Below are 18,611 nucleotides of genomic sequence, written 5' to 3' on the forward strand. Positions count from 1 at the left end.
GCACCGGGCCTCTATTGTATTTATAATTGATTTGCAACAAAACTGGATAAAAATACTTGAGAACTTTAATCATGATTGCTCGATGTGTTTGTTTTTTTTAATATATTTTATTGATTTTTTACAGAGAGGAAGGGAGAGAGATAGAGAGTCAGAAACATCGATGAGAGAGAAACATCGATCAGCTGCCTCCTGCACATCTCCCACTGGGGATGTGCCTGCAACCCAGGTACATGCCCTTGACCGGAATCGAACCCGGGACCTTTCAGTCCGCAGGCCGATGCTCTATCCACTGAGCCAAACCGGTTTTGGCTCGATGTGTTTTTTTATTCTTTTTTTGTATTATCCACATTTTCAAAATGGTCTTGTCATTATAGTATGATACTTTTATTTTAAAATGATAAGGTGCATGAGCCCTGGCTTTCATTTTTCAGTTTAAAAAGACCTGGGAAAGAGTAGTTTGAAATAGTGGTGGAGCATACAGAACCTTTTGAACTTACATAACCAAACTGGAACTGAAATAAATAATAATCTTTTATTTGTTTATAGGCATTTTGAACTTCCTAAGAGTATAATAGACAATTTAACTTCTTTTTCCTTCTTTTCAAAGCCATATGAAGGATTAAGGCCTCAGGATCTTCGTAGATTGAAGGATATGCTTATTGTGGAAACTGCAGACATGCTCCAAGCTCCACTGTTTACTGCTGAAGCTTTACTTCGAGCTCATGGTAATGAAACAAATGTCGTGCTTCTAATCATATGGGTGCCTTTTGAAGCTTTTTCAGAGTTAAAAGATGGCTATTTTATTTAATACAGAACAAAATAGTTTGTTATACAAGCCTGAGTTGTTCTTTGGGCAGTGGTTACTGTACAGTAATCAGTGTCTTCATAATATTTTGTATTGAAGTATAAACTGGCTGTAAATCACAGAGGAGAAATAGGAAATTTCTATTTAAAAATCAAGCTACTAAATCAACGTATAGGTTGTCTAATTTTAGAAATATGACTGATTTGAGCAGAGTTGAGCATTGTAATCCATAGTCCTAATCCTGGTTTTAACATTTTACTTGTTAATTAAATATTTGACAGTTGTGTTATTAGTATTATCACTTTATTTTATGTAAAAGCTGTTTCTCACCATGAAATGCACAAAGCAAAATTGTAGAGTCAACGCAAGACTATACTATCCCCTCTTAAGGTTTGTTTTGAAGGAATTACTCATTTTACTTAGGAAAAGTACTCAGCCTGACACTTAGCATAGCCATTCTGGGAGTTGTCGCATGCTGAGCTAGATATGGACCCTTTCATTGCACATTTGTTATTTAACATTTTGCTTGGTCCCAAAGACAATTTTTTTCTGATTTAGAAATAATTTTTAAAAAGAGAAAGGTAAATGGCTACTATAGTTCAGCCATTTTGAGGCTTACCTGTCTATTTTAACTATAAATCTTTAATCTATACTAAAATAGACTGTTAACTTCAATTTTTTTTATATAATCATTTGATCAGAAGAAAATTTAAAACTCCATATTTTATTATCTTTTGATCACTACCATAAATAATTTGGTATATAACCCTGGGGTTCTGTACTTGACACTCTTTTTCACTTTATAGCCAGTGACTGTAAAATTTTAGACTAAATAAGAATTTCCTGGGAAACCAACTGAGATTCCTAGGATTAATTCCAGAGAGTCCAAGTCATTAGGTGAGGGTAAGGCATAAAAAAGTGTGTTGTAAACAAGCCTACATTGCTGTACACATTTATCTAATGAAACCAAAAGTTTCAAATACCATCTGAACAGTAAAGAATATATCTACAACCTGACTTAATCAGGTATTCAAAGCTGTATTTCTAAATGCCTATTTAACATTTTCTCCTTCTTCTCAAGATGTTTACCCTGAACTCATTTTCCCACTGTCTTAATACATGGGCACCAGCATTTATCTAATTACTGTAGCCAAAAACTTGAAAGTCATACTTGACTCCTCCATTTCTATTATATTTGGCCACAGTCTTATTTCTCTTTCTAAATATCTCTGATCCTCCTCCCACCCTCCCTAGCTGTTTCTATTCCCTCTGCCATCAACTTAAATTCAGGCTGTCATTATTTTTCATTTAACTGTAGTCTCCCAAGTCCTAGTTTCCAGTGTTTCCTTTCCTCTTTCATCCTGTTAATTTTTCCTTTGCCATTAGACTTTTTTTTTTAATGCACATTTAAGCATCTTACTCCCCTGCTGAAAAACCCTTCACTGGCTCTCCACAGACTTATTATCATCCAAACTCTAGTACAGTGGCTCTCAACCTTCCTAATGCTGCGACCCTTTAATACAGTTCCTCAAGTTGTGGTGACCCCCGGCCATAAAATTATTTTTGTTGCTACTTCATAACTGTAATGTTGCTACTGTTATGAATCGTAATGTAAATATCTGATATGCAGGATGTATTTTCATTGTTCTAAATTGAACATAATTAAAGCATAGTGATTAATCACAAAAACAATATGTAATTATATATGTGTTTTCTGATGGTCGTAGGTGACCCCTGTGTAAGGGTCGTTCGACCCCCAAAGGGGTTGCGACCCACAGGTTGAGAGCTGCTGCTCTAGTAGATCTCTATGACCCAAGCTGCTTTACCGATGCTGTCAATCTCCCCGCTTCTTTTTATTTTTAACTAGAGGCCCGGTGCACAAAAATTTGTGCACTGGGGGCAGGGGGGTCCCTCAGCCCGGCCTGTGCCCTCTCGCAGTCTGGGACCCCTCGGGAGATAACAACCTGCTGGCTTAGGCCTGCTCCCGGGTGGCAGAGGGCAGGCCCAATCCCTAGGTGCAGCCCCTGGTCGGGCTCAGATCAGGGCTGATTGGGGGGTTGGGGCGCCGCCCCCTGTCATGCACAGAGCAGGGTGGATCGGGAAGTTTCGATGCCACCCTCAGTCACGCTCAGGGTAGGGCCGATCTGGGGATTGGGGCACCGCCCCCTGTCACACTCAAGGCATGGTTGATGGGGACGTTGCAGCACCACCCCGTCACACACAGAGTAGGGCCCATCAGGGGGGTTGGGCTCCTTACCCTGTCACGCACAGAGCAGGGTCGATCAGGGGGTTGGGGAGCTCCCCCCTGTCACTTACAGAGCAGGGCCGATAGGGGAGTTGGGGCACTGCCCCCTGTCACACACAGAGCAGGGCGGATCAGGGGGTTGGGGAGCTCCCCCCTATCAGGCACAGAGCAGGGCTGATCAGGGGGTTGGGGCGCCTTCCCCTGTCACAAACAGAGCAGGGCGGATAGGGAGGTTGTGGTCCCGCCCCTTGTCACACACAGTGCCGCAGGGCGATCAGGGGGTTTGGGCGCTGCCCCTGTCACGCTGATCCCGGTGCCAGGAGGCCTCGCAGCTCCGCTGATCCTGGTGCTGGGAGGCATATTACCCTTTTACTATATAGGATAGAGGCCTGGTGCACGGGTGGGGGCCGGCTGGTTTGTCCTGAAGGGTGTCCTGGATCAGGGTGGGGGTCCCCACTGGGGTGCCTGGCCAGTCTGGGTGAGGGGCTGAGGGCTGTTTTCAGGCTGGCGGGTGACTTATGTTCCCAACCGCTTCTTTTTTTCTTTCTTTTTTTTTTTATTCTGGGCCAGCTTTAGCCTTGAGGCTTGGCTCCAGCTCTTAGGCCTCCGCTGCTGAAAGCAGGTATCTGGTTTGTTTGGGTTCTATAATCAAATCACTGTATCTACTCCAGCTCTGAGATCCTGGCTGACTGAAAGCAGGTTTCTGGGGTTTTGTTTAGCTTCTATATGTGTAACAATGTTTCAAACTGCAAGCTCAGAGGCCGGCACGGCAGGCGGGGAACATTGGAGTCCTCCGTCACTGAAGCAAGCAAGCCTCATGTTCGCTTCCAGCTGCCTGGCTGCCGGCCACCATCTTGACTGGCAGTTAATTTGCATATCACCCTGATTAGCCAATGGGAAGGGTAGCAGACGTACAGCTAATTACCATGTTTCTCTTTTATTAGATAGGATATCGTTTTATTTCAGAGAGGAAGGGCGAGGGAGAGAGAGATCAATGATGACAGTGATGGGGGGGGCTTCCTCCTGCGCACACACCCGTCCCCCCACCACCCCCATCCCCCCCGGGGATAGATCCCGCAACCTGGGCATATGCCCTAACTGGGAATTGAACCGTGACCTCCTGATTCATAGGTCAACGCTCAACCACTGAGCCACGCCAGCCAGGCACCACTTCTTTACTTTCCCACTCTTATTGTCTTTGGGAGTCACCTCTTCCAGGAAACCTTTTCTTCTCATTTGCCCCCAAGTCTGCTTTGAGACCCTTCCTGTGTATTCCCGTTATATCCTGTGCATATCTAAGTCATACACTTAGAATTGAATATTGTGATAATCTATTTGCTTTTCCTCTGTATTAACCTGGGAGCTCTTAGAGGGCAGCTTTTATTGTTTTTGTTTGTTTATTTCTGTAATATCTGACATAGATTAAGTCTGCAGAAATAGTAATAGAATAAATAGATAATATAGCTGAAGTGATATTTATATATATTTTTAAATTCACCTTTTTATTATAAAATTACATTTCTTCATTGCCATCTTTCTAAACTTTAAGTAAATCCTTTGGAAACAAATTTAAACCAGGGTCAAACATGAAATTCAGAATAGCTTTTAAAATTATAAAATTTAAAGATAAAATATTTTCTTTTTAGTAATAATGCTTAACAGTCTTTATATAAAAACTTCTACAGAAGCACTGACTGCCTTAAATTGTGTTTCTTTAGGATAAATTTCCTAGCACAAGAAGGTATATCTTTGAGCTTTTAATTACAGAAAGTACATTTAAATATACTGTAAATCTGGCAGAAAAGTAGAAGCTGTCCATTAGTGGGGAGCCATGACATAACAGTTGTATTAGGGTAGGCTAACTGTTGAAAGAAAAGTGTAAATTCAACACAGTAAACATTTATTAATCATGTAAATGTCAAAAGTATTTCTCTTTATGGTTAGAAGTGGGAAAGGGATTCTATTCACACATTTATTCAAGAACCCTAATTGATTGAGACTTTGCCATCTTATACAAAGTGGATATCTAAGGTTTATTCTGGGAATTATTTCCATTCCAGCCAGACAGTCAGAAAGGGGAAAGAGCATGGAGAAATAAATGTAGGAAATTTTTGAGCCAGTCCTGTAATATTCCTGACATAGGACACTGCTTGCACATATTTCATTGGCCAGAATTCAGATACATGGCCACACTTAACTGTTAGCAACATTTCTGTTCTATACTGTAGCACTTTTGTGTACCATACCCATTTCTGCCCCAGGTATCTAATTCAGCTAAATAATATAATGTATCACAACATAAGTTAATATAAGGTATCATAATATAAGTTACAATACTATATTAGAATCTAATGTGTGGAGCAGCTATAGGGTTAAGCCTCGGACTGACCTGTTGGCAAAGTCACAAACAAGTCCCAGCTTAGAGGGCACAGTCCTCTTAAGCATAATTAGGCTTGACCTTATGACGCTCCCTAGATCTTTTTTTTTTTTTTTTTTTTTTTTGTTTTTAAACTTTTTGTACTCAACTTATTTTTTTTTCTATTTTATTTTATTTTTTTTTTATTGCTTAAAGTATTACAAAGGGTATTACATATGTGTCCATTTTATCCCCCCGCCCTAGACAGTCCCCTAGCCTCCCCTATTCCCCAGCGCTCCCTAGATCTTACCTGGGAAGCTAATGGGCTGAGGGAAGTGCAACAAGAACAAAATCAAGTGAAACTCACAAGAACAGTGTAAACAAGTGAAACTCACAAGAACAGTGTAACTTTGGTAACCACTACCTTGTTTACCTCTGACTATAAAAATAAAGGCTCAGATTGCCTCGGGATCTTTCTCTGTGGCCTCAGCCAGGCACAGGAAGATCCACGGAGACGAAAGAGAGCTAGAGAGTTCTGAACCCTGTCTCCGTGTTAAACATTCTTCGCCGACTCCGTCCACACCTTTGGGAACCCCTGGACCACTGAGGCTGGACCCTGGCAATCTAAGGTTAACTTTACAAGTAATTTTATTGTAAATTAAAAGAAACATTTCATCTCTATTTGCTTAAATATATCATCAAGTATTATTAAATAAATGATCAACTCCATTTTTACTTCATTGGTATCACTCTCAATTACTTCTTTCACATAGTAGAGATCAATTTTAATAAAGTGATGTCTAATTTCCTACCTATAATTTGTCTATTCTGTGATAACTTTTTTGATAGAGTTTCATGTTTTTCCTCTGTTAAGGCATCAAACAAAGGCTAATGCAGGTTTCAAATGGACAGCTCTTCTATATTGTTTAGGTAATGTCAGTGGCATTTGGTAATTAAGAAGTACAGAGATAAATGATGTTAGTGAATAAAGTGGACAGTGTACAGAACTACAATTTACTCTAATTGCTCTCAAAACCAGGACAGGCTCTTTTTCAGGCTATTGAGCTGAACTGTTTGGAAGATTCATAGATTGTAACCTTAGTTACATTCATTCAGCTTTACACAGGAAAATAGATTTGAACATTATATTATCTATTGTCAAATTTATTCCCAACGTAATGAAGTTGATCTTGATTAAGCCGAAGACAAACATGTTTGGCAGTATTTGCTAAGTAGTAATTGAATTTTAAGGAGGACTCTGTTTAGAATACAAAAGGTCATTCTCTGAGCATTTCTTCAGTAATAAAAGTAGCTTATATAATGGAATACTATCTAATGAGAAAATAAGTATAATTTACAAAATATGAGACCAAGGTTAATTTTGCTTGGGCCTAGAGTAAATTTATATTGAAGTACTTTTTAAGTTCTGTTGTTGGAGGCTTATCATCTTTTATAGGCAATTAAATGTTGGTAGTCCACATCTTCTCTCTCTGCTCCCTTCTTGCAGAATGATATTTTCTCCCAAGGCTTCTATAGGTATAGATTTCTCCCTCTGGACTATACCTCTTTTATACACGCATACTCATATATAACTGCCTATTTAAAAGCATGGAAGATTTGGCTTAGGGTGTTGAGCACAAATTGCAATATACAGATGGTGTGTTATACAGTTGTACACTCAAAACCTATATGATTTTATTAACTGATGTCACCTCAATAAATTTAATTTTAAAATAATAAATCCTATGTAATAAAAGCCTAATATGCTAAGTTCTGGTCATCCAGTTGTCCATTCAATCAATAAAAGCATAATATGCTAATGATATGCTAAGGCCACACAACTGTTCACTATGACATGCACTGACCACTAGGGGGCAGACAATTGACCGGTCGACCAGTCGCTATGGCTTGCACTGACCACCAGGGGACAGACACTCTGACCAGTAGGTTAGCTGCTGGGGTCCGTGCGATCAGGACTGAGACGGGCCGGACATGCCCTGGAGCCCTCCCGCGGTTCCTCCCCAGCTGGTTAACCTCCCATGTCCCTCCCCAGCCCCAATCGTCCACCGGTGGGGTCCCTCAGCCTGGCTTGCGACCTCGCAATCTGGGACCCCTCGGGGAATGTCAGAGAGCCGGTTTCAGTGGAACAACCAGCGCTATGATGCGCACTGACCACCAAGGGCAGACACTCAACACAGGAGCTGCCTCCTGATGGTCAGTGTGCTCCCACAGAGGGAGTGCCACTCAATCACAAGCTGAGCTCACGGCTGGTGAATGTAGCAGTGGTGGCGGGAGCCTCGCCCGCCTCTGCGGCAGTGCTAAGGATGTCCGACTGATGGCTGGGGAGCAGGCCTAAGCCGTCAGTCAAACATCCCCTGAGGGCTCCCACTCTGCGAGAGGGCGTAGGCTGGGCCAAGGGACCCCCCCCACCACCACCACCCCACAAGTGCACAAATTTCGTGCACTAGGCCTCTAGTAAACAAATTCACAAAACAGATCTAAGGATATCTCAAAAACATCTTAAACTCATCATTTCTAAAACCAAAAATCATGCTCTTCCACCTCTGCCTGATTCTCTGGTATTCCCTGTTTACACAGATGGCAGCACCAACGAAATGACTGGGTTAACCTGGACACTAACTTTGGCATTTCCTCTCCTTTAGATTCAAGATCCTGTTTTCACCAAATTATCAGTTTCACCTCTCATTTTGTAAACTTATGCCTTTATCTTCATCTACACTTACAACCAACCACCTAGCTCCAGCTGCCATCATCTTTCACTTATACTACCCAATAGCCTGCCCAACCTTCCCTCCACTCTTGCCCTGTCCAATTTCTTCATTTGCTTCTTTGTTTCCATACTGTAGTCAAACTGATCTTATCAAATGTATTCATGAAAACCTGTCCTTCCTAACCCCATGCCCAACTTCACTGACTTTCACTCCTAAACTAATAACAATGTTATTAAATGAAGTCCTGCATGGCCAGCCCCTATTTCTTCAGCCTCATCTCACACAGTGCTTCCCCTCTAGTCTCCATGCTTCGGCTACATTGACCTTTTTAATTTCATGAGGATTCCACCTTCCCTCCTGCCACAGAGTCTTTGAACATGCTGTGTACCATCTGTCCAGGATGTCTTCCCTCTACCTTTTACCTAGGTAAATCATTCTTGTCCTTCAGCTGTCTCTCCAGGCCATTTTCCCAGTCACCTTCTCTGACCTCCCTGACTGGGATCCTCTACCTCTCTCTCCTTCATGTCTCTTCTGACATTGATGATTGTTTATTAAATGTGTTGATTTTCCTTAATGTCTTTCTCCTTATTGAACTATAAGTTCCATGAAGGCAGGAATTGTGCCTGGTTTTTCCTTCCATTGTATTTCTACTGCCTGACACAATGCATGGCACATAAAAGGCATTCAATAAGTATTTGCTACATAGCTGATGTGATAGAATCCAAACAGAAATTTTTCTGAAAAATATTTGTAGTAGATAAGACGAAAGTTTACCATATTTCATCTCTCTATGTATGAATTACAGTAGTTCTTTTTTCCTTTATTAAAGTGACATAATAGAGACTTTTGGAAAGTAATCATACTCTCCTAAGAAAAGTAATTTTAACTTTTTAAGTAAGACCTATCAAAACACTGAGGTCCATTTAGCAACATTTCCTGGATTGTACTCATGTGCAATATTTTTCAGTTGTTGGATTTTTCTTACTCTTTGTACTCTAGTCACTTTTTCTAGTGTTATTTTTCATCTCCCCTGGCCACCACATGATATACTATAATTTTACAGAACCGCACATCTGTCTTTGTTATACTTCTGTGCCTTTGCACATACGGTTTATATAGATAGAAATGCATTCCTTCTATCTTCATTGCATGTCTGAGTCATAATTATCCTGTTTAAACCACCATATACATTGACTTAACATGGTTGAAAACAATCTTATATAGAAAATTTCCACAGCTAATTTATATTTTGACTGTAAAATTATAGAAAATGAGCCTACAGTAAATAATTGAGTCTGTACCACTCTTGACCCTACGCTTGATTGTGCTGCACTTTGGAGTCACAGAAATCAGTTAAATAATCCCTCACTATCTTTGTGAGCCTGGGTAGGTTATATAACTTCCCTGAATGTTCGTTTCTTCACCTCAATAATGGTTGAAAAGTTTGTTGTGAAGAATAAATGAAATAATGTGTGTAAAATACCTAGCAAAATAATGGGATATATTAGTTTATTATTTTAAAGGATTAGGATTTCATGGCTCTGGAGTTTATAATAACATGCTTCACTTGGTTATTTTTTAAATGTTCGTAGTAAGTATGAAGATAATATTTTTTAGGTAAGCCAGATTGGAGCTCACTTACTACAGAATTTATACCTAACTCACTAAAACTTTATTTATAACCATAATCCCTTCAGAAGTTCCTTCTGCTTTTAAGCTTTTTATTAAATGATTTTTAAGTATTGTTGGCATTTTTGACATGTTTATAGTGAGCTATGCAATAATTTTACAACTTGGTACCAGTGAAGCTAATTGCAAAATTAGGTATTTTTCTTGAAAGAGTAAAACAGCTAACTTGCAACAAGAATTTAGTAGCCGAAGCCGGTTTGGCTCTGTGGATAGAGCATCGGCCTGCGGACTTGAGGGGTCCCAGGTTCGATTCCGGTCAAGGGCATGTGCCTGGGTTGCGGGCATTTCCCCAGTGGGGGATGTGCAGGAGGCAGCTGATTGATGTTTCTCTCTCATTGATGTTTCTGGCTCTCTATCTCTCTCCCTTCCTCTCTGTAAAAAAATCAATAAAATATATTAAAAAAAAAAAAAGAATTTAGTAAATTCCAAAAGAGGTGAGCCACTTCTTTTGATTATTAGTAGAAATGACTAGAAATTTTGACTGTATTGTAGACATGGTTGTGATCCATGGTAGATTATAAAAGTTTAAATTCTGTTTAAAAATATTAATGAGTTAGCATACCTGAATATTCTATTTGGAATTACTACTTTATATAAGTATTTTTTTCCTTGGATGGCCACAGGAAATATCTCTTTAATTCATCCTCACTTTCCTTTGTTATTATGAAGTTCTTAAAACACCATAATTTTCTGTGTTTTTTGTTTGTTTGTTTGTTTTTGAGAGATAATCATTCCATTTTTCTTAAAGACTGGGACAGGGAGAAATTACTTGAAGCTTGGATGTCTAACCCAGAGAATTGCTGCCAACGATCAGGTGTGCAAATGCCAACTCCACCACCAAGTGGGTGTAATGCCTGGGACACGCTCCCTTCTCCAAGAACTCCAAGGACTACACGCTCTTCCGTTACCTCTCCAGATGAAATAAGTTTGTCTCCTGGGGATCTGGATACCAGTTTGGTATGGTTTGGTATTCAGTGTACTTCCCATAGTTTTGTGTTTACCTTTTTAATTGTTTCATAGACCCTCTATCATGTTCTGGTCATTGAATCCTATACCTTTCTTAAAGGATTCCATTATTTCATGATGTGGTAAATATTTCTTATCACAGAATATTTTTTTGATCTCTGAATTACAGACTGAAAAATAAAGGTTTTCTTTACTCATTTCAAAACAAAAAACATAGAAGAGTGTAGGAAAACCACCTACTATATTTCCACTTAAAAACTCCAGTTGCTTAAAGTTTTTAAACACACCATACTGAAATATTCAAAGTTGAGATTGTGATAGGCACTTTACACCAAAAATATGAAAACATATTTTATATTTTCTTCAAAACATTTATACTACGTTGATAATTATGTGTTTGTTTTAGTAAAGCTTCTGGAGTTTGTTATCTAGATAAACTTCCATAAAAATGTTACTGAGAAACAGTACTGCCTGTGTCTGCATTTTTCACTGGCATAACATTCGTATACTGTTATAGGAAATTTTAAAGTTTCTTGAATGAGTCAGCCCTCAAAATTTGTGATAAATGAAAGTATTCCAGGTTTTATCTAGGCCTTCTTAGAAAACAGAATCCTACTTCTATAATTTACATCTGTAACATTATAATGTTTGTTTCTAACAAGTCATTGTTTAGAAATTACATAGTTTTATAGCAGAGTTCCTTGGGTAGAAATCCTTGACTTGCTACTCTGAATATCCTGAGTTGCTATATTGAAAAAACAGTTACTCTGTTTTTGTAGATTTTCTGGGGTGAATATAGGGTAAAAGACATGATATTGAAGTAGTAATTTTGAAATGGACAATTTGATCTTGACCTGAAGAGATTGTAATGATTTTTTTCTTGTACTTCCTTTTCCAAATGTGTGTAGTCACTGATTAATTTAATATATAAATTTGGAGTGTAAGAGTAAATCTCACAATCATTTATAATGAGGTAAGTGTATTTGTTATTCAATCAAAGGTAGGCACACTAATTTCAACTTACCTTATAATTTTGAAACACTTAACTTTTTATAATTACTGTATTAGTATTTTTGCCTTAAACTAATGGACAGATGAATGTATTGCACTCTTTTCAACATATGACTTTGTTTAAATCATTGCTCTTCTTCATCTCCAGTGTGACATTTGTATGTGCAGTATTTCTGTATTTGAAGACCCGGTGGATATGCCCTGTGGACATGATTTCTGTAGAGGATGTTGGGAGTCGTGAGTATGCATTATATTTCTTACTGCATGATAGCACTCTGATTTGACAAAAAAAAATTTTTGCTTTTAATATTTAATTATATGGATTATTTTATTGGTTACAGAGTTATTGCACTTCACTACTAAGGAAGAATTTTATTTTCCTTATTTTAACATTTTTCCATCTATTACTTTTGTGAAATTATTTAATTTAGCAATTAGTGTTATTTTTAGCTTAATGTAAGGTACTTTAGGGGACAAAGCAGGTATATGTAAATGTGTTTTCTTAGTATTTTAATGTATATTACAGCTCATGTACATCTCAAGCCTACACCTGAATATCAACAATTTCTTATATCCCAAGAATTTTTAAGCATCTATTTTTATGCTTTCTCTGAATTTTTGTAACGAATTTTCTCTTAATTTTCAAATAACCTTGAAAATCTATAAGAATATGGATGTTTAAAATTCCTTTTTAATAAATTCAAAGTTAAATGCTTCTGCTAGGCATGGTTGGGTATATATTACAAGTGGAAAACTTATTTTGCTTCTCACGTTTATTCTTCTTCCTATTAACTTGCCAAGATTTATACTTTGCTACATCCGTTAACTTTGCTCTAATGTATTTTTCTAGAGAGGTTTATAAACAAAATGAAGATCAATATAATGAGTAGTACAATACTATGTTTTCTCTGGAGACACATAAATATGCTGGTTGATGACCTAAATGAAGCATGTCATTATTTAAGGAAATCTTAAAAATCAGAAGTTTTCAAACTACTCCTTTTCATGGAGTGCTGGGTACCAAGTTTAGGGAGCTGGGGAAATACCATGTTGGGTAAGAAAGCCAAGAATATGAGCAAATACTTATTGGGGTGTAATTGACATGTAATAAACCACATATTTAAAATAAATAATATTGTTAGCTTTGGCATGTGTGTGTATCCATGAAACCATTACCACAAGCAAGATAATGAATATATCCATCACCCCCAAAAGTTACCTCATTTCTCCTTGAAATCCCTCCTGCCTTTCTCTTTTTGCCTCCTTATCTTCCCACCAGCACCCCCTCCCTCCAATCTGTAGGTAATACTGATCTTATTTCTGTCACTATGGTTTCATTTTGAGTCATTTTCTTATCTGTTTTCCAAACCAGAGCATGAAGCAAGATTTCGTTTAGAGGAGGAAAAAATACTGCTTAAAAGAAAGTCACAATGAATAAGGCTCTCAGGTTGTTTATTTTAAAACGTAGGCTAGTCAGTCTAATTACGTAGGATCAAATCAGTACAGTTGATGCAGGTAAACTAATTGGCAAGGGTCAGAGCTCACATTCCAAAGTATTGTATTGTATTAGGAAGTATTATCTGGGTTCTACCAGGTTTGCTACTATTGACCTTGGTTTCTATGTGAAAACTGAAACCTCTCCTCTTCCCAGGGATTTACTTGATATTTTTCAACTTCCTCAGCCTGTCTTAGCTAACTCCTATAACAGGAACCATTTCCTATACTCACCACAGACTAGCCTTGAGAAGTTTATGGTAAGATTTAAATTTGAAAGATCAAATTATTGTTTTCTATGGTATCTTATTAGCCTACCTAGGATTCTCCTATGCACTACTGCCAGGTAGTTCTTGTCAAATCAAGCACCAGTAAAACAGGTTTCAGGTTGGGTGATTAATATGTTAATAAAGTCATTTTTAAATTAACTGCAGCCTTTTCATATTTCGTAGGCATATAAAAAAGAAATGCCTCTGTCCAAAAATCAAGGAAAAAAATGTTAAAGTCCTTAGATAGTTTGAAAACCTCTCAATTTATTTTATGCTTCCCTACCTCCTTAACAGTCCAGCCAGATGCTTTGAAGCACCTATGCCAAGAGCTTAAATGAAAGGGAAATTAGTATTACCCACCCTAGAATATCATTCCTGCTACTTATTGTTGATTTAGTTAACTGGTAACCTCCCTGTGCCTCAGTTTTGTAATCTATAAAATGGTGATAATAGTTAAGGACTTCATAAATTATTGTTAAATGGCTTAATATATATAAAACTAGAGGCCTGCTGCACAAAAATTTGTGCACTTGGGGGGGTCCCTCTGCCCGGCCTACCCCCTCTCATAGTCTGGGAGCCCTCAGGGGATGTCCACGGAGAGCAGGCCTAAGCCCCAGTCTAGCCTCCCTCTGTGGGAGGTGACTGGCCTGATCAGGAGAAGGAACCGCCCCCATCACCCTGCTGCTGCTACCACTGCCGGCCGCAGCGGCTGTGAGGCCTGAGCCCCAGGCCTCGCAGCCGCCGGAGCTCATGGCTGCCTGAGTCCATGGCTGGCGTGAGCCCTAGGCCTTGCAGCCACTGTGGCTTTGTCTGGATGGATGTCTGGAAGACATCTGACCTAATTAGCATATTACCCTTTTATTAGTTTATATGCTTAGAACAGGGCCACTCAATAAATGTTACTTATCATTTTCCTAAGTTTGGTAATAAGCAGAGAAATATAATCTGTGAAGTTGATGTATAAGTAAAGTTTGCCTCAGATTTCTTTCTTTAACATTTCATCAGCTTCATGTTCTGCTTATAAATTTAGTGGGAAATTGTATTTTGATGAGGATTAACAGCATGGCTCTCAGATAAATGATCCTGACTTCTGTCATTATGATCCCCAGAGATAATTAAACTGGTTCTAATGCATTAGAATACATGCAATTTAAAACATATAGTACTGTATCTAAGTAAGCTATGCACTCTAAACAGAGTACTATAGCCACATGCCGCATAACTACGTTTTGATCAGTGAAGAACCATATGTATGAAGGTGGTCCCATAAAATTATAATGAATTATTAGAAAAAAGTTTGTTTGCAATGTTGAAAGGAATGGCTGGACCCAACTACAATGCCAAATTTACTGCTAGCTCTGGGTGATTTAAATAGATGAGAAGGCCCAGCATGCTATCTACTGCTGTGTCCACACATGTGTGCAGTTGCACATCACACACAAAAATACTCATTTCCCTTCCCTCCATTTCTCTTTCTCTCTTTCCTCCCAGTCCTTTTCCTCCATCTACTCCTCTCTTCTCCCTTTTGTTATTTCTCATCTCAAGCTTTATCTCTCTGGGTTTCTTTGTATCTCCACTCTCTTTTCCCCTTCTCTTCTTTCTCCACCCCTCACCCCTCCTACCTCCTGATGCCCATTCTCCATAGGTACCTCCCTCCACAGCCCTCCCAATATCCCCCAATGCATGCACACACAGGTGCACAACTTTATCTTTTATACCGTATTTTTAATGCACCTTTCTATTTTTAGATATATAAATATGTACCATTGTGTTGCAATTGCCTGTAGTATACAGTGCAGTAACATTCTGAAGCCTAGGAGCAGTAGACTATATACCATATAACCTAGGTGTGTAGTAGGCTATACAGTCTAGGTTTGTGTAAGTGCACTCTGTGATGTTCTCACAAGGGTGAAATCACCTAAGGATGCATTTCTCAGACTGTGTATCCCCTTGTTAAGTTACATATGACTGTATAAGATAAATTATATCCAACTTTCCAGGGAACCTATTCATAACTAAAATGAAGAGATTCCTGTTATGTGAAAAGGGAACTCTGCAATTAGCACTTTTCTAACTTTTAGTTTCAAGATCCCTTTAGACTCTTAGAAATTCTTGAGGAGTCCAAAGAGCTTCTGTTTATATGGGTGATATCTATCATCTATATACTATATTAAAAATTAACACTGAAAAAATTAAGATTTGTTTATTCACTTTGATAATAAACGCATTGTATGTTAACATAATATTTACTATGAACAATAACTACCTCCATTAATAAATTAGAAGAGTGGTATGTTTTGCTTTTTTGCAAATTCTCATATCTACTTATGCATTCAGTATGTTATAATTTATTGTTTTGGTCAGTGTTTATAAAGAAATCTGTCCTCACACATGTATAGATGGAAAAGAGAGGTATATTCAGATAGGTTTGGATATTCTTTTGATATACATCAAAACTCAATAAATAGTATTTTCTTAATGGTTAATTGCAGTGTAAAATTTAGCCGAAACCGGTTTGGCTCAGTGGATAGAGCGTCGGCCTGCGGACTGAAAGTTCCCAGGTTCGATTCCGGTCAAGGGCATGTACCTGGGTTGCGGGCACATCCCCAGTAGGAGATGTGCAGGAGGCAGCTGATCGATGTTTCTCTCTCATCGATGTTTCTAGCTCTCTATCTCTCTCCCTTTCTCTCTGTAAAAAATCAATAAAATATATTTTAAAAAAAAATTTTAAACCATACTAATGGACTTTTTTTACTCTTACATTAAAACCCCTGGGTCTGTGTTGCACTTTTAATACCTCTTTTACTCTTATCTGGTTTTGTAACATCAGTTGGAAAATAATGGTTCACTGGATTGTTTAGATCTTCCAATCTACACTAATAAAAGAGAAACATGGTAATTGGCGTATGACCGCTACCCTTCCCATTGGCTAATCAGCGAGATATGCAAATTAACTGACAGCCAAGATGGCGGCCAGCAGCCAGGCAGCTTAAACTGAACATGAGGCTTGCTTGCTTCAGTGACGGCGGACTCCAACGTTCCCCGCCTGCCGCTGCAGGACTCTGAGCGGGCAGTTTGAAACATAGTAACATATAGAAGCTAAAAAAACTCCAGAAACCTGCTTTCAGCAGCTGGGATCTCAGAGCTGGAGTTGATACAGAGTTTCGATTGTAGAACACAAACAAGTCTCGGCCGGAGGGTTTCCGCTTTCCCAGCAGCAGAAGCCGCAGAGCTGGAGCCACAGCTAAAGCTGGCCCAGAATAAAAAAGAAAAAAAAAGAAAAAAAGGAGCGGTTGGGAGCTTCAGTCACCTGACAGCCTGAAAACAGCCCTCAGCCCCTCACCCAGACTGGTCAGGCACCCCAGTGGGGACCCCCACCCTGAAGGGTGTGTTACCAGCTGCAAACAGCCATCATCCCCTCACCCAGGCTGGCCAGGCACCCCAGTGGGGACCCCCACCCTGATCCAGGACACCCTTCAGGGGAAACCGCCGGCCCCCACCCATGCACCAGGCCTCTATGCTATATAGTAAAAGGGTAATATGCCTCCCAGCACCAGGATCAGTGGAGCCGTGAGGCCTCCTGGCACTGGGATCAGCGTGACAGGGGGCAGCACCCAAACCCCCTGATCGGCCCTGCTCTGTGTGTGACAGGTTGCGGCACCCCCCCTCCCCCCACGGTCCCTGCTCTGTGTGTGATGGGGTAGAGCCATAACCTCCCCATCAGCCCTGCCCTGAGTGTGACAGTGGCGGCGCCCCAACTCCCTGATCGGCCCTGCTCTGTGGGTGATAGAGGGCGGTGCCCCAACCCCCCCCCCCCGCCCCCCCACGGGCCCTGCTCTGTGTGTGACGGGGGACTGTGCCACAACTCCCCTATCGGCTCTACTCTGTGAGTGACAGGGGGGAGCTCCTCAACCCCCTGATGGGCCCTGCTCTGTGCGTGACAGGGGGGAGCTCCCCAACCCCCTGATGGGCCCTGCTCTGTGCGTGACAGGGTATGGAGCCCCAACCCCCCTGATCGGCCCTACTCTGTGCGTGACAGGGGGTGGCGCCGCAACGTCCCCATCGACCCTGCCTTGAGCGTGACACGGGATGGTGCCCCAACCCCCCAATCGGCCCTACCCTGAGCGTGACTGAGGGTGGCATCACAACCTCCCGATCCGCTCTGCTTTGTGCATGACAGGGTGCGTTGCCCCAACTCCCCAATCGGCCCTGCTCTGAGCCCGACCAGGGGCTGCACCTAGGGATTGGGCCTGCCCTCTGCCACCCGGGAGCAGGCCTAAGCTAGCAGGTCGTTATCTCCCGAGGGGTCCCAGACTGCGAGAGGGCACAGGCCGGGCTGAGGGACCCCCCCCTTCCCCCCGAGTGCACAAATTTTTGTGCACCGGGCCTCTAGTGTTAACATATTTCACTACCCACAAATATAGTAAAAAGTCACATTAATTAATATCATTACCAGTCTCATCAGGAAAGTTTCTGATACTGGGAAGCTGTCAAACAGATAAGAATCTTTTAAAATTCTAAGTTTTATCTGAAGGCTTGAATTTTGTCATTGGCAATAAATACCCCCAACTTTTTTCCTTGACATGCCGGGTTTATTTCATTCATTTTCAAAAGTAGTCTACCATTTAACCAAGTCTGAATAATCATTGTTTGCAGTCACTCTTTGAAAAAAAAAAGGTGTTCCATGATAAAAGCAAGTGAGGCTGCTTGTATTTGAACAAGAGCCTATGCGTTTTCCTTGAGCTAACCATCATGCTTTGTTTAGTGTGCAGCAGAAGTTCATTGTATTGTACTTACTTCCCATTTCATTAATACTTGATCAATAATTAATAATTTTTATTACTCCGTCAAGGGTATTCTTAAATGAAACTGGCATTTGGTTTTTAACTTTGAATATAGAGCAATGAAAAATGCAGTCTACTAGTATAATTTTAGGGCCACTGCCATGATTCATGCTAAAGCACCAGCAGTTTTAACCAAAAAACGAAATGAAGGCTTAATATTTTGAAAATAGTTTTGACCTCATAAACCCCCTGGGAAGCCT

At 40.1% G+C, this 18,611-nt stretch overlaps 1 protein-coding gene across 5 annotated transcripts in view; it reads left to right on the forward strand.

The window, feature by feature from the left end:
* ANKIB1 (ankyrin repeat and IBR domain containing 1) overlaps positions 1-18,611 on the forward strand; it is a 128,604-nt gene that overhangs the window by 67,376 nt on the left and 42,617 nt on the right. For all 5 annotated transcript variants that reach the window (XM_059712271.1, XM_059712272.1, XM_059712273.1 and 2 more), the window contains 3 exons: positions 608-725; positions 10,576-10,784; positions 11,953-12,041. In XM_059712271.1, coding sequence (XP_059568254.1) covers positions 608-725; positions 10,576-10,784; positions 11,953-12,041 — 416 coding nt within the window. The remainder of the gene's footprint in view (positions 1-607; positions 726-10,575; positions 10,785-11,952; positions 12,042-18,611) is intronic.

Source organism: Myotis daubentonii, chromosome 10 (assembly GCF_963259705.1).
Source record: "Myotis daubentonii chromosome 10, mMyoDau2.1, whole genome shotgun sequence".
NCBI classification, from domain to species: Eukaryota; Metazoa; Chordata; class Mammalia; order Chiroptera; family Vespertilionidae; genus Myotis; species Myotis daubentonii.